The sequence below is a fragment of the Pieris napi genome, chromosome 11 (assembly GCF_905475465.1).
Source record: "Pieris napi chromosome 11, ilPieNapi1.2, whole genome shotgun sequence".
In the NCBI taxonomy this organism is placed as follows: domain Eukaryota; kingdom Metazoa; phylum Arthropoda; class Insecta; order Lepidoptera; family Pieridae; genus Pieris; species Pieris napi.
The window spans coordinates 9,820,935-9,837,893 of record NC_062244.1 but is presented as its reverse complement, the minus strand read 5'-3'; the positions used below and the strand labels follow the sequence as shown (position 1 = coordinate 9,837,893).

Sequence of the window (16,959 nt, the reverse complement as noted above, 5' to 3'; positions counted from 1 at the left end):
ACTTAAAGCTGCTAAGACTAATACAAAAGTTCTCTGGGACACTATCAAACAACTAACCTACTCTAACAATACAACTAGCACTGCACTTGAATTGGTCTCTCCACTGGACCCGATGGTCTCAGTCAACAACATTAATAAATATTTCGTTTCTATCGGGAAAGATATTGCCGAAAAAGCATATTCTAATAGCTCTTATAAAAAACCATCAATCAATCCTACACTGTCCTCATTCGTCATGCTACCTACTGATGAAGTTGAAGTTCAATCTCTTATCTTGCAACTGAAGAAGGACGGTGCTGCGGGCAGAGATAATATTTCTGGAGCCTTTCTCAAACGTTATCATGAAATCTTAGTCCCTCCACTTACATATATATTTAATTTGATTCTTTCTACAGGGATCTTTCCGGACCTATTCAAGCTAGCTGAAGTAATTCCGGTTTATAAAGGTGGTAATAGAGATTGTGTCGGTAACTACCGACCTATTTCTAAACTATCTACGCTATCCAAAATCATTGAGAAATTGATAAACAAACGCCTCATCGATTATTTAGAAAGTAATAACCTACTCTCCAGCTCACAGTTTGGATTCAGACCGGGTTCATCAACAAGCGACGCAGTTCATCAATTAACTGATCATATTGTTACAAAACTAGATAAGAAAAATAAAATTTTAGCTGTATTTTTGGACATTGCAAAAGCTTTTGACGCGGTCGCTGGTCCTATTCTGCTGGATAAATTGGAGGCTTTGGGTATTCGTGGTTTGCAGCTTAAACTATTTGAAAGCTACTTGAGTGATAGACAGCAAAGAGTAAGGGTGGGCAACATTGTTAGTGACGATTTGCCGATACGCTATGGTGTGCCACAGGGTAGTGTTTTAGGTCCGACACTGTTTCTGGCATTTATCAATGATCTTTGTGACCTCCAGTTACAAAATGGTAAAATAATAACATTTGCAGATGATACTGCACTTGTGTTTCATGGTGATAGCTGGAAAGATACTGTCGACATTGCTCAAAGAGGATTCGACGTTGTTAACAAATGGCTCAGAATGAATGCCCTAACTATCAATGTCAATAAAACTAAATGTATACCGTTCTATATAAAAACTCCTGGTTCTAGTACTAACCTTGGTTTAACTGCTCATGTATGTTCTGATACTGATTCTTGTGACTGTCAAAAGATCTTTGTTGCCAACAATACTAAGTATCTAGGTGTCGTTGTTGATAGCACGCTAAATTTTAACTACCACATTGACCTGCTACTATCGCGAACTCGGAAACTCATCTTCACCTTTAAGAATCTCCGTAATATTGCTGAAAAATCGATAATTAAAGTGGTTTATCAATCCCTCTGCCAATCCGTTTTAAGCTATTGTGTTACTGTCTGGGGAGGAGCTTGTAAAACTAATCTTATAAAACTGGAGAGGGCTCAGCGTGCGTTATTGAAAGTAAGTTATTCTAAACCATTTTTTTACCCTACCAAAGATCTATATCTTTTATCTGACGTGTTGAGTGTTCGTCAACTATTTATACTGAACACTGTGCTCAAACAACACTCCATAACTCGCTATGATCCTTCTTTGAATGACAACAAACGATGCAAATATAAAGTCTGCACCTCAGATACCCGTTGGTCCACAGCTTTCTCAAGTAGGTTTTTTGGTTTTATGGGCTGTCACCTATATAACAAGATAAACAGGTTGATCAACATATATCCGCTTACTAAATATGAGTGTAAAAAAGCTACAGTCAAATGGCTTAAAAATCTAGACTACGAGGGGACTGAGAAGTTGTTAGTAGTCCTCAGCTAATACCTAACACTAACACGTTATGTATACGAGTACATAGGTACACTATCACCCATGCTCATATATGCTTCACTAAGACATATATACACTAAGTCATAAATTCACTAACACATACATACATTAACACTTACATACACTAAACCATACATGCACCATCACATACACCCACTTAAATGTGAGTATATTTGTAATATTTGTAATAGTTTCTCGATCAAATTGATGTACCTACTTAAATTCCATTCGGTCCGGATGCGGAGGGACTGGCAATCTGTAATACAGGTATCCTAGTACAGTCGCCAGTCTCTCACACAGATTTTGCCTGTTAATGCTGAAATTTGTATTTTGTGTCTGTATTTTTTGTGTGAGAGAAAACAAATAAATATTTTATTATTATTATTATTATTATTCAATATCAAATGAAGTTGTATAAATAATATGTTTAATTATATACGGCAAAACAAATACATTAAACTAAATACTATTATTATGAACAAATAATTTCGTTGTAAATTAAAATATAGACTTTCTCAATTTTTAATTAATTTAATCACAATTCAATCTCAGTCATGAAGCAAGGTACTTGACGATTAAGTGAGAGAAGTTTCTTACAAATTCTTCTCGAACGTTCTACGCGCTTTGAGAACTGGTAGTAAATGTAAATTTGGAAATATTGGTTTGTTCAGTTCATAATGTATCGACATCCCTAGCTACTACGTGTCAACAGCTGCTCACGTCATGTCATCTGGATAGGGCTCTTTGACCTATCACCCATTTCATTCACAGATTTCTACACTACAAAAACAATAAAGCCCTTATCTTCGCCAGATAAAAAGTACATAGCTTCGTATAATTTTACACCTACGAGTATATATTAAATCTACCAACATATATTTTATATAAATTTTGGTTATTTTCGTTGCGGGTTCGTCTTGTTTCTATTGTAGGTACTGTGGCTATGTGATTGTTAAATATTATTTTGTTTTAATCCTCTCATTAAAAACTTGCGGTGTTTCGACACGAGAGATTTTATTTTAATGTATGCTTATTAAATTATGTCTAATGGAAAATAATACTGGAAGCTAACTACCTTATAAAATTAAGTCGCTGTTCGGCGTCAGTTTGTAATTTTCTTGACTAGAAGTCCGTTAGCGTTAAAATCACTTATGTAGGTATTCAGTAAATTTTAAAGTTTTTAACAATATTATAACTTTTTGAAGTTAACAATTTTAAAAATTAATCACGAAAGGTATTTCTTGTGTAATTAATGTTTATCCCTATACTTAGACTGAATTAAAGTAATATAAGAATACACTTACCAATGTACTTAATTACAATACCATAATTATTGAAGTTATACTTATCTTGGCGAGTTAGGGAAAAATTATAAGAGTAAATTTTTATGAGCGAGCGCCCACCTTTACAAAAAACCCTCCCTGAAGTTAGGTATAGTCAACAATTTAGTTATTTCTATTGTTAGTGTAGTTTTTCTAGAAAGAAAGCCAAAGAAAAAGTCTGTCTGAAAATGTCTTTCTAAAAAGAAAGACAAGAAGTTTCGCCAAAGAAGTATAACTTCTAACGCGTATACATAAGTTTTTTTTTATAATAAATCTGTAGAAACTGCGTGTATTTACACATGTGGTAGTACATTTATTAGATAGTTAACAATAATAGAAGCGAGAACACAAAAAGTTGTGGTTAACTCATCAAACTAGTAAACTATTTATTTTATTAAGCTTTATTCAAAGCAGTTTAGTTTCGTTGATTTAACTTTTAAGAAAAAATTGCGCCTTTTATAGATGTTTTATAATTTTCCACGCGCCTATGCTAATCACATAGCAAATTCACTACACATATCGCTAGGCTAACTTTTTATAATTTATGCACTACATCACAAATAGTTCCAAATTAATTTCTCGAGAGTGCTTCACCAAGAAACTCTTGTTGAAGAAACGTTTGAAAGTCAAGATTTGCAGCCAAGCCAGTAAAGAATAGTCTGGTGAAAGGAATGTAAGCAGAAATTTCGATTTCCTAATATCAATATTCTATATACATTACATTTCATCTGATTTCTCTTGTACCAAATTACGAACCTATTATTATTATCTACACCAAATTACCAGTGGCGTAACTATACCATTTGGGGCCCGTGGCGAATTCTTTTGATGGGGCCCTATCAGTAAAAATCGACACGTTGTACTCAGTTTAATTTTAATAAACTTCGAGATTTTCAGCGTACTCAATTACACGTTGTATATGTCCCACAAATGGCCATAGGCCTCCTCTCTTAGGCTAGAGGGAATAGTCTGTTGTCCCCACGCTAGCCCAATACATATTGGAGACTTCACATTCATCCATAGAACATAATATCTTTTGGTCAGGGGCCCTCTTGGGTCGGGGGCCGTGGACCCGCCAGCCCCGCCACCCTATTAATACGCCACTGGCCACTGCAAGTTACATTTCCTTCATGTAAAACGTTGTACATGTACGTTGAGTAGTCCAACTCGTAAACAAGAATGTTTTTAAAGAATACACCATATGTATATCATAGATATCTAACACTATAGACGAGAAAATTTTTCCATTTGTAATATCTTAATTTTATTGAACCACATTCAAATAGCGCCACATAGCACAAAAAATAGCGCCTTATTTGAAAGTTGTTTCACTAAATTTTTTAAATTTTATTACATGAATACAAGTCCATTCAGTCGGATTTACTAATGGATAGTTATGGTCCCTGTCAGTGATCTGTATGTCAAAATCTCGTTTGTGAATCTCATCCTAAATCGACCCTTAAAAAATATATAACAATAAATAAATTTACGTCTGTGGAGCTTTTTTAGCGTATTGTAAATTGTCAACAGATACGTCAATTGAATACTGTTGAGTGTTGATTCATGACTGTTCAGACTTCAGTTTTAATTTTTCAAGTGTTATTACAATTTGTAGGACTGTTAATATTTTATTCAATAACAATGTCTTTAGATACCGTACCCAAGGACTTACGAGGTTTGCGGGCGTGTTTAGTGTGTTCATTAGTAAAGGTAATAGACTAGTAATACAATTGAAATTAATTCATTTTACTGAAGTGTTTATTTCCTTTTTGTGTACTTTCAGACTTTTGACCAATTTGAATATGATGGTTGTGATAACTGTGACGAATTCCTTCGGATGAAAAATAACAAAGATAATGTTTACGATTGTACAAGTAATAATTTTGATGGGTAAGAACAATTTAACGCTTAAATACATACCCATACCATGTCATACCCTACAAATATATTTATTTATATGTATATAATTTAAGTAATTATTTATTTTAATAATTGTTCCAACATTTGTTTCTTGTTTTGCTCAAATATAATGTGCTGGTAGTCAGTTTGTCTTCACTTGTTTTATTTCAAGTATGGATAACTTAATTATGGATCAATGCTTAACAACCTAAATGACCTGTAGAACAACTCAACCAATAAGGTTTTTAAATTTTAAATGAGTTCTTAATATTAAAAGATCTTAATACAAACTTTTCAGAATGATTGCTGCAATGAGTCCAGAAGATAGTTGGGTGTGTAAATGGCAAAGAATAAGTAAGTATGAAACTTGATCTTTAATACTATTAATAAAATGAAATCTATTATCATTTATAATGCAATTTTAGATTTTGCAAGTTACGGAGGGAAATCATTGGATTTGCATTCCCTGATGGCCTTAAAATCATCTAATCAAAGTCATTAAATCTAATAAAAGCCAAGAGGCTGAATCCAGATGGGTGTAGGAAAAATAACAGATTTTACCAATAAAATTAGTTGTATGTTGTATATTATTAGTTATATTTATTTAGGTAAAGGAAAAATAAGGCATAAACATGTTTTTGTAGGTTATTAAAACTATTTACTTGTGAATTTTCAAAGCATCTACTTAACAAAATTTAGAATTACTAATAAATAATTTTATATGATTTTTATAATCTTGTCAAATAGCTAATGTTCACAATAACTACCATTACAGGCCGCTTCTGTAAGGGAGTCTATGCTATATCAGTATCAGGTCGTCTTCCTGCAGGTGTCATAAGAGAGATGAAAAGTCGTGGCATTGTGTATAGACCTAGAGATACAAGCCAACGTTAAAAATATGGAAGTTACAGATCTTAATATAAGTACTTTTAATTTGAAATAAATAATGTATTTTTGAATAAATAAGAAATTTTATTCTTATCCCTTTTACTTAAGAGGAAATATGTAATATATGATTAAAATAAAACACTTTAATAAACATTTATAGTATTAATTTACTGCATAAATAATAACATCACAGTTCTATGTAGTTACTATTGGAACTTTGCTTGAATCATTCATAAAATGGCTTAACATTAATAATGTCATGATTTATTTAACTAGTATAAAATGTACTCAAATTTAATTATGCTTTTTAAATTACAGGATTTTAAAAACTATACATTGCATTTCTACAAATAATAAATAACTTTGAACATATTTATTCATTGTTTTAGATAAATGCACAAAATTGAATAGTTGTTATACCTTGCTTACTTTCAAATCTTGTCACCAAGATAAGATAACTTTTCCAAATATGCTTACAAAGTATTAAAAAAAGGAAGATAGACAATTGTGTAATAGTTCTTGTATGTCACAATCAAACCACTATCATAAGTTAGAATTATTTTACTATTGAGTTGTCTAGTTGAGTTATCTAGTTTTTAAGAGGTGAATATTTGCATAAATATAATTAACATAGAATTGTATATTTACTATTGTACAGAATTGGTAATTGCACCTTTAGTAACATTAAAATTAAAGATATTCCAGCAAGTAACTAGATTAAACACACACATCAAGTCACAATTCTGTCAACTACTGCCCTCAGTTGGTGGTACCTTAAACTCGTTTTCAGTGCCTAAAACATCCTTATCAATGTCCTTAAAATCAATATTTTGCTGCTTCATAGCTTTCTGAAATTCCAGAAGAATATTTTTAGTGACAGATATAAAAAAAATTATTTTAGGTAACCTGTACAGTATAACCTATGAAAAACACACCTTTACACATTCCTGATAAATCTTAAATATTCCGGCACATACGGAGTCGTCATGATCGCCTTTAAGAAATCGCTCAGAAAACCAAGAATTGAAACAGTCGTCATATTTTTTCTTTAATTCAGTACACTCTTCACCTATACTATTCATTTTGCATTAATAATTTTTCTCTATACTTCAAAATACAATATTTTATGTAATAATTTTGTACTACTTATTGCTGAAATTTAAATTTTAAATACACACAGAGATATTACACAATTTCTTTGGATATTTCACAGACTAATAATTATGGTTCTTATGAGCATATGACATATAGTGCGTTTTCCAATTACAGAGCATAATGCGACTCAGTGCCGCACAATGCCGCATTATGCTGAAGCTTAATTGGAACGTGAATTAAGGCCCATTTACATGATGAAATTTTCTTGTACATACCAGAGCATTAATTGAATGCAATAAATGAAGCGCAATAATTGCCGTTCAAGAATTAGAAAGAAAACTTGAATGCAATTATTGTATTCAAGTATTGACAAGGAAATAATTGCACATGCCTTTTGTTTACACCAATGCAACTATTTTAAGGAGATTATTGCTTTCAAGTATTATCTTGTCTAAACACAGGCTTGTACATGCCTATACCATTTAATGGCGCTTTCGTGCAAGTATTGCACGTATTTGCATTGACAAATTTTTCATTCAAGTCTTAAATATTTTAGAAGAGTGTTGGAGTTTGAATATGTAAATATTAATGTAATAAAGGCAGGTAACACTTGTCACATGTAAAGAAAAAGTTTTAGATTAGAATATAAAGAATACCTGTTTGAATTTTATATAAAAAGATAGTTTCTGTTTTTTGTTTTTAGTACTTCTATTCTAGACGCAGATACTGTAACATCTTTGGCTCTTTATAAACATAAATTATTGTTTTTTTTTAAATAGACCCTCACCACCAGAGCTCAGTCTTCTTAAAAGATTAGAACCATCCAACAGAGAGGTATGAATATGAGTAAAAAGGTGTTTAAATTCAGTTCTGCTGATATAATAAAGTTCATTGAGATTTATCGCAGTCATGAGTGTTTATGGGATACCGAAAATGTAAATTATAAGAACCGATGCACGTAATGCTGCGCTAGCAGCATGTTCACAGGAATTTGAAGTTGACGGTTTCGGACCGAAGGAAATACCAAACAAAATAAAAAATTTAGACTAAATTAATTTTTAATTTATTTAATTTTTATTTAATTTAATTTAACACACCCTCACTCACTGCACTCATGTTTGCAAATGAAGAGATAATTGCGTACAAGAATTGCGTAAGAAATTATTGTACGTGCTGTTTACATCAATAATAGTTTTGAAAGGAAACTTTTCCCATTCATCAAGAATGTTACGTTTTGTTTAGACTATGCAATTCATTTATTACGTTGATATAATTGTATGCTACAGGCAAGAAAATGGCATCGTGTAAATGGGCCTTTAGTTTTCAAATGCATCAGTGCGCTAAGTCAGTGTTGAAAAAAAAATGTTCTGAATAGAGTTAGTAACCTCATTAATGTATAAATAATGTGTTAAACAATAATAATTGGTTGAAAACTATTTACGCTTATTTTAAGTAATTTGGATTTTGATTATTTCAACATTTTTTTTACTAAATAAGAGAAAACGTTTAAAGAATATAAGGTTTGAATAAGCTAAATTAACAGTAAAATATTTAGTTTCATGTAAGAAGTTGACATCATTTACGTTTTGAGTAATGTTTTTAAAATGATTTCTAAAAAATATATATACTTTTTCAAAACCATTGCAATGTTTACAAAAGTATAATCCTGTAAAATAAATTTGCTTACAGATCCGAATTTTAAAATGAAATTGTATTCATATTTTAAATGTGGAATATAAAAAAAAATAACTATGTGGTATACATATTACATAGTTATTTTTTTCATCATATTTTTATCATCCATACTTATATTTATTTTTTTAGCAGTTTGAAATAACTTTAATTACTTCCAAAATCTACGGCGAAACGAAAGCCTTCAAAATTTTCGACATTAAATAATATTTTCTAACGATAATTTCGATCAATGCCAACTTAAAGAAAAAACTAGTCAATTTTCTGTCACTGTGTTGGTATTGATTGCGAGAAGCACGCGAGAGCATTACTTTTGAGAGTGCTCAATTGTGCGAAGCGGTGCTGTAGTTGGAACATTCAACGTTGAGCATTATGCCGCATAATGCGCTCTAGTGCTGGAATTGGAAAACGCACACATATTTGTTAAAGATTAATGTAATTTCGTTGTCAAACTTCTTATTTTCTAGTCTGTGGTCTTGTTCAGTATTTTTTTTGCATTTGAGGTTATATTTTGAAAAATGTTGTTGTTCTTAATACTTATAAACACGCAACAAGTTTCAATTTTTAAAACATGTTGATCAACTGTATGTAAAAGAGTACTCTTTACTAAAACGTTTACATATTTTCTACTACTTAACTAATCTTTTTTGATTAGTATTAACAAATTAAAAAAATAAATCTAAAAAATTAAATCACCATGTCTGATATTTTAAAAGACAGCCGTTTTGCTAAATACCTTAATGATCCTAAATATAGACAAATACCTAAACATGAAAGAAAGGTAAAAATTGACAAAAGGTTTCAATCGATGTTCAGTGATGAAAAATTTAAAGTAAAATATACAGTAGATAAACGAGGTAGACCTATAAATGAAACTTCAACAGAAAACTTAAGGAAATACTATGATTTGGATGAGTCAGATGAAACAGATAGTGATATAGATTCTGAAAATAGGGAAGATGGGACTCAGAAAGATCCTGATATATCTAGTAAAATTGATGAACAACCCGGTCAATTCGTGAAACGGCTTCCAAGTCATGACGAAAAGGAAAAAATAGACTCTCAGGCATTCAAGAATGACAAACTAGTTCGTGGTAGTTTAGATAAGAAAACTAAGAAAAGATTACTGGATTTGGACATAGATTATGCTCGAGGCGAAGGTTCCAGTTCAATTTACATTATAAAGTAGCTTATAAGCTAATGTGGCTTTAATTTCAAATAGCAGTAGCTTAATTTCTTACATACACAACTTTCCAGTATATTAGTTTTTAGGGCACTTTAATATACATATTTATGGGTAGTAATTAAACATAATATGTATGTTGTCTATTTATAGGATGTCTCTGGACCGACAGTTCAAGTGACGAAGAAAGTAGTGAGGATGAGGTCGACAGTGAATTAGAACATGAGTGGGGTGAATTAGATGCTGATGCAGACACAACAGATGAGTCTACTAAAAGGTAACAGTAAAATCTATATAACACTGGCTTAATTATTTATGCAATTATTTTACTAAATAAGTAAAGACAGGTCAGATGTAGTTTTCATTCACATACATTATGACTTTATAGTTGTTATAGACTTTTGTTTCCTTTATTACCTCATCATATTCTATATATATATATGTCACCGTAAAATTGTAAACACTTCCGAATAATAATATGTTAAATTGTAAGCAGTACGCAGTAAGCAATCTTTTGACAGTTTATAATCTCGCGAGATAGATTACAATCTAACGGTGTTTACAATTTTACGTTAACATATATATCTATCAATTCTGTGTGTGTGTATATGTGGTTAACAAATCAGATTGCCTAAACAAATGAAGGTAGTTCTTGACCATAGTTGACAATATTTTTAATTTACAGGATAGCAATTTGTAATATGGATTGGGACAACATAAAAGCATCTGATTTAATGGTGCTGTTAAGTTCATTCTTACCAGCTGGTGGAATATTACACAGTGTTACAGTAAGTACTAATATTATAAGTGTTTTCTATAGTGTATTGAAACAAGACGTTGATCACATAGGCCAAAGGCCATAACACTGTATTGGTGAGAAGATCGCTAAATGCATTTACCATAATTTATGTTTTTAACTTAATAACTATTGACTCAATACCAACTGTTGCTGTTATTGCATCAACATATTACATAGTCTGTAATGTCCAAATCTGCCAACATATATTTTAATACAAAATATTCATTTGATTTTAGATCTATCCATCTGAGTATGGTATGAAGAGAATTCAAGAGGAAGAAGTACGAGGTCCCATTGAGTTGACTGAGAACAAAAAAGATGATCCTCTTGATGAGGATGGTGGCAATGAAGAGGGTAATTTAACTGTATTAAATTATTTAAGTTATTATTAAATAATTAAGTAAGATGCAGAAACAAAACTTACTGTATTTTGACGTATGGGAGGCATAATTCGCACTAAGTCTCGTTACTATAAAATATTAAATGCAGGGCAGGAAGCGTGCGACTTTAAACCTTTTGAATCTTTGCTCTAATTATACTTAGTTACTTTATTATACTTATCTAGATTTAAGAGTTGTCAAACCATTTCTTCTGACATATTTGAAAGCGCTCGAGACGAGATTGTGACTTGAGATATGAATTAGAAAATTTTGTCATAAAAGGCTAAGATTGTTATTGTGTGATTGTTTGTAAGGGTAAATTTATACTACGGCAGAATCGAAGCGCATCGAAGCGTTTATCCAAAACTGAACAAAACAAATTCAACCTTAACTCCACAGCGTAACGCACACATTACTACTGGTATTACAAAAACACGCACGCATTCTTCATGATGCCCGCGTCTGCGCGTGACCAACGCTGTATGCTGCGCGCGCATTCTCTCTAATTCACGCACAAACCTACGCGTCATCAGTCTGTAGTTGGCCTGCGTTAGCGTTGATCACTATGCATTCGGACGAAAAATTAATTTACCTGGTGCAAAAATATGAATGCCTATTTAATCCAAAAGCCAAAAATTTACTAGCGAGTGATTCAATAGCGATACTGTTTATGCCTATTAGGGAGCGTTCAAGTATTACTTAACGATTTTTTTTATTCTTGTAAAACGTTACGATGCGGGGCGGGGATTAAATAACGCGTTATTGTTAATATTATTTTCCACTTTCCAGTACTTTACACCGCATAATGGTAACTTTTAGGTATAAAGAGTCACTGGGTGGTCACGAACCGTTTTACTGTAGGTGCGCGTTACATGGGGGGGGGTCAATAATCTACAAAAATTGCGTGACGTAATACTAGAACGCTCCCTTAAGGCCGATTTACATTATCTTAGTGTTTAGGAGAGTGCTTTAGTACAACTTGAAAGGCAAGTTCTTTAGCGTAGCGTTTACTAAAGCAAGTAGCGTTTACATGTTTCAACTAAAGTACTATCCTAAAGCACTCTCCTAAACACTAAGATAATGTAAATCGGCCTTTACACCTAGAAGAGTGCGCGCGTTTTCTGAAGTTGTGAAGAATTTGACGCTTCGATGCGCTTCGACTCTGCGCTAGTATAAATTGACCCTAAGGATTAATCATCTACTTGCTGATGGTATGCGACCTATGTAGTGTTATAGTGATTATTATAAATTTATATGCACAGTATAGTTTTTTTTTTTAATTTCAAGGCTCCGCATATCACATGGAAAAGCTGCGACGATACCAACTCAATAGGCTAAAGTATTACTATGCGGTGGCGGAGTTCGATTCCCCGACGACTGCAGACAAAATTTACTCTGACTGTGATGGCATTGAGTACGAAAGCAGTGCTACTAAGCTGGATATGCGTTTTGTTCCCGATGACGTCACGTTTGATCAGGTAATTTAAGGCTAGCTATACAAGTAGCATGTTCAAACCAATGGAAACCTATTGAAATTATTTTGTCGAAAATGATGGATATCTTTTCGGCCTGCGAGATTTAAACACGACACCTATTTTCATACCAACACGATAACGACTAGACCAGTGAGACATCTAACAGTTAAAATCTACTAAAATTAACTTCTAGAGTTAGAACGCCGGAACTAATCGGCTAAATACTGGCTTTAAATGTCGTAGATACTTGATTTGAATGAAACTTATTTACCACCAAACATGTTACAACGCAACAATACATACAAAGTTTAATCTATATTCTAATAGTTATAATCTGTATATTAACAAATCTTCTGTGCGTGTGTTTGTAATTAACTGGACCAATTTTGATTAAATTTTTGTTTAGATTTACAATTAGATTTTTTGCATTTAAGAGGTGTGTTTATGCATATAATAAAACATTGTATATGTCGCAGCCAAGTTAAAGTCGCAGTTAAACGGCTAGGCTGTTAATTGAACGGCTCATTAAGCTACGAGGGGAGGTCCAAAAGTTCGTGGAATGAAAGGGTTTTAGTAAAAATTAAACAGTAAATTTATTTTTCCTTTTCAATATAATCACCCTTAAGCTGAATACATTTATTAGATCTATGAATTAATTTTTCTAAACCATCGTAAAAATATTTTTTATCTTTTCCCTCAAAATGAGCCAAAATTGCCTCCTTTACCTCATTGTCGTCGGAAAATTTCCTTCCCCTTAAGTCTTTTTTTAAATTGGGGAACAAATAAAAATCACTTGGGGCCAGATCTGGACTATAGGGTGGGTGGACTAGTGATTCGAAGCCATGCGTGTGTAGAGCAGGCATTGCAACTTTGCTCTTGTGAACCGGCGCGTTGTCTTGCAAGAGCAACACACCCTTGGACAATTTTCCCCGACGTTTTTCTTTGATGGCATCCTTTAATTTTTCTAGTATTGTTGCGTAGTATTCTCCGGTTATGGTCCTGCCCTTTTCTTTATAATCAATCAGTATTATCCCCTCACAATCCCAAAAAACAGTAGCCATCAACTTTCCAGCCGACTCCGACACTTTGAATTTCTTTGGCGGTGGTGTCCCCTTTTTATGCCATTGCATGGACTCTTGTTTGGACTCAGGCTCGAAGTGATGAACCCATGTTTCATCGCCGGTAACAATTCGCTCCAAAATCGATCCAGGATCGTCGCTACACAACTCCAAAAAATGTTTTGACGCTTCGACGCGCTGCTGTTTTTGAAGCGGCGTGAGCATTCTCGGTACCCATCTTGCACTGACTTTTGTCATACCCAGGTGGTCATGTAGGATTCGCAAAATTGTGGTATCTGATACTCCAACTAATGCAGATAACTGTTTTTTCTTCAAACGGGTGTCCTCCAGTACAATTTTTTCCACTTTTTCGACGATGTCTGATGTGGTGGCCTCAACTGGCCTTCCTGAGCGGGGGTCGTCTTCAATCGACTCCCGACCATGTTTAAAAAGACCATGCCATTTGTAAATCATTGATTTACTAGGGCACTGTTCCCCGTAAACAGTTTCCATTTCATTCAAAATGGTCTGAGCGTTCTTTCCTTGCTTGGTAAGGAATTTAATGACAGCACGGTGTTCAATTTTCTCCATAGTTTCAGTTTTCTTCCGGATTGACGTGTTTAGCAGGCGAGTGTTCGTAAACGAATGACGCAATAGGGCTGAAACTCCATTTATATACTAATTATGAGTCCCCAATTAGTATGACACTAAGCGAGCGCCCCTATCCCCACTCCATCCCCTCCATTCCACGAACTTTTGGACCTCCCCTCGTAGTTGGCTGCGAAATATACACAGGTATAGTGCGAATATGAGAAATTACATACATGTGCTGGGCATATTTCACAGGAGCCTCGCGAAGTATGCACAAAGCTTCCCGACCTGACCAAATACAAGCCGCGCCTGTTCACCACGACAGCTTTGCAGCAAGCCAAAGTGGAACTAACGTGGGACGCGACCAACCCCAACAGGGCGGAGACCATCAAATGTGCTCTTAATGGGAAGATCGATGACCTAGATTTGAAGGAGTACCTGGCTTCCAGCAGTGAAGGTAATATTAATATAAAAATAATATAGTAATTTTTGGATATACTACTGAAAATAACTAGAGATTGCAAGCCGTGTTATATGTCAGTGTCATAGACTATATATTAACCCAAAAATTTTAATAAGTTTTCGTGGTAGTTGGATTTGGCACATGAAAATAGCTTAGGTCTATTTTGTTTGGTAGAATTATTAAAATATTTCATAGTTTTTTTGTTATGTAATTTAAAGCTTTTTAATTTATATTTATAATACTTTTGAATCGGCTGAATGTGTTCAATGTTTGTTCAGACGTCATCTTATTTATTATGCTTAAATACATAGATGAGAAATCGTTTTTCCTATTAGAACCTCATAATATACAGTATTTATAAATAACGCTTCGAAATCAGAAAAATTCTCGGAATTCACTTCCTTAACAATTTCATTTTAAACAGATGAACATCCAGAGGACGACACCGTACCGCAGCCAGAGAGTGAAACGGATGATCCTATTCAAAAGTACAAAATGCTTCTAGAAGATATCGAGAAGAAGGAAGACAAAAAACAAAATAAAGACATGGAAATGGAGATCACGTGGGGACTTGGACTTAAGGACAAGGCTGAAGAACTGGTCAAAAAGAAGATGTCTGAAGGTAAGATATTTAAAGTGAAGCCATTTGAATTACTTTATACATCTGCTTGCATTATTTCGGTCGCAGCTCGATATAATACAGAACTTGATATATTTAATATTCAAACAAAGACATTTTTATTTGAATCAGTATTTGAATGTTTTAAGTCTAGTTTTGCATTTTAATAAATTTTAAGTCTAAAAGTCAAAATAAGTAAATCACTGTTTGCAAAATTGGTTAGTTTTTTTATTTTATAATGCAACAATATATGCTATTTGGCCAGATATTTAAAACTATTTTGGATTATTTATTATTACTATAAAACAAATACAAGTTTCAATTAAATCATTCATAATTTCAAGAACTGCCCAAAACTGGCATTCTCCAGTTCATTGAAAAAGCTCCAGTTCTTATAACGTACCATGCTTGTAAACACAACAAACTTCTTAAGTTTTCCTTTTTTATGATATTTTATTACTGTCCGTCAAATTAATTACGTCGCAGACTGTAACAAAGATATATTATTTACAAGAATCAGAAACTTTTGTGTCCCGTGACTTAAGTTAAATATCTATATTTTAATTAAAGATTTTTCTATAATTAGAAGTTATTTACTCCATACTTTTAAAAGGCAATATAAAGTTTATGTTTCAGTGACATAAAACTTACAGTTTAAATACTGTTTTTACTTTATATACTTTTAAAATTTTCAGAAACTAAAGATTTGACACCATTCGAGAAGTTACTGCAAAAGCGTAAAGAAAAGAAGAAACAACGTAAATTGAATCAGAAAAAAGTAAGCGATGAAGAAAAATCTGATGATGAACCTGATGATATCCCGTCTGACGTCGATATGAATGATCCCTACTTCGCAGAAGAATTTAATAAGCCCGAGTTTAAGAAAACTAAAGATAAAAAGAAAGTTTTGGAAAGCGAAGAATCTGAGGACGAACGTAATAAAGCAGAATTAGAGTTACTGCTAGACGAAGATGATGGTAAAAGACATTTCAGTCTAAAGAAGATTCAAGAAGCGGAGACCACGTCCAAAAAGTCAAAACGTAAGAAGAAACTAAAAGATAAAATGAAAGAACAGAAAGAAACAGTTTCTGATTTCGATATAGATTTGAACGATAAACGATTCGCGGCTCTATATGAGTCACACCACTACAACATAGATCCCAGTGATCCTAATTTCAAAAAGACAAAAAATATGGAAAAACTCATACATGAAAAGTTAAAGCGAAGACCAGCTGATTTGCCCGATTCTACAGAACCCAAAAGATCTAAGGAAGACATCGAATTGAATTTACTTGTTAAAAATATTAAAAGGAAAACAAAAGGTGTTCTAAAGAATAAATAGAAATTAATTTTTAAAATATGTATCGTTAAATAAAATATTGTTCTTAACTTTGATGTTTTGCTAAGTAATTTTCCTTTCCTTACTATTTTTTACTGCAATTAAAATTTATTTCTCATCTTTAAATAAATTAAAAATTATATATCACAAATAAAAATATTCTTAAGAAAGACCTCGACTGCTAATAGTAATGCACATACACGAATGCTTGGCGAAGCTATCACAAAATTCGTTCTCAGCTCTTATGGCGGCCATTCATGGGCGGGGCGATCCATCGATCCATTTCGCACGCTGTCGATCCAAAATTCGTTCATGAATGTGAAAACACTGTCGGTCC

General features: G+C 32.9%; 3 protein-coding genes across 3 annotated transcripts; 2 read left to right on the top strand and 1 right to left on the bottom strand.

Annotated features, from left to right (window-relative positions):
- The first annotated feature begins 4,695 nt into the window (after positions 1–4,695).
- On the top strand, positions 4,696–6,096 carry LOC125053648 (transcription elongation factor SPT4). Its single transcript, XM_047655119.1, has 4 exons — positions 4,696–4,851; positions 4,925–5,031; positions 5,339–5,394; positions 5,816–6,096. Exons 1-4 carry the CDS (start codon positions 4,705–4,707, stop codon positions 5,932–5,934), a joined length of 429 nt encoding a protein of 142 aa, XP_047511075.1. The 5' UTR covers positions 4,696–4,704; the 3' UTR covers positions 5,935–6,096.
- Positions 6,076–7,144, bottom strand: LOC125053650 (TP53-regulated inhibitor of apoptosis 1-like). Its single transcript, XM_047655121.1, has 2 exons — positions 6,864–7,144; positions 6,076–6,776 (listed from the first exon to the last, which is right to left on the bottom strand). Exons 1-2 carry the CDS (start codon positions 7,008–7,010, stop codon positions 6,675–6,677), a joined length of 249 nt encoding a protein of 82 aa, XP_047511077.1. The 5' UTR covers positions 7,011–7,144; the 3' UTR covers positions 6,076–6,674.
- Positions 7,145–9,207: 2,063 nt separating this feature from the next.
- LOC125053628 (ESF1 homolog) lies at positions 9,208–16,672 on the top strand. The gene is made up of 8 exons (XM_047655074.1): positions 9,208–9,875; positions 10,052–10,175; positions 10,584–10,686; positions 10,934–11,051; positions 12,365–12,555; positions 14,457–14,658; positions 15,089–15,286; positions 15,979–16,672. Exons 1-8 carry the CDS (start codon positions 9,413–9,415, stop codon positions 16,623–16,625), a joined length of 2,046 nt encoding a protein of 681 aa, XP_047511030.1. The 5' UTR covers positions 9,208–9,412; the 3' UTR covers positions 16,626–16,672.
- The last annotated feature ends 287 nt before the right edge of the window (positions 16,673–16,959 follow it).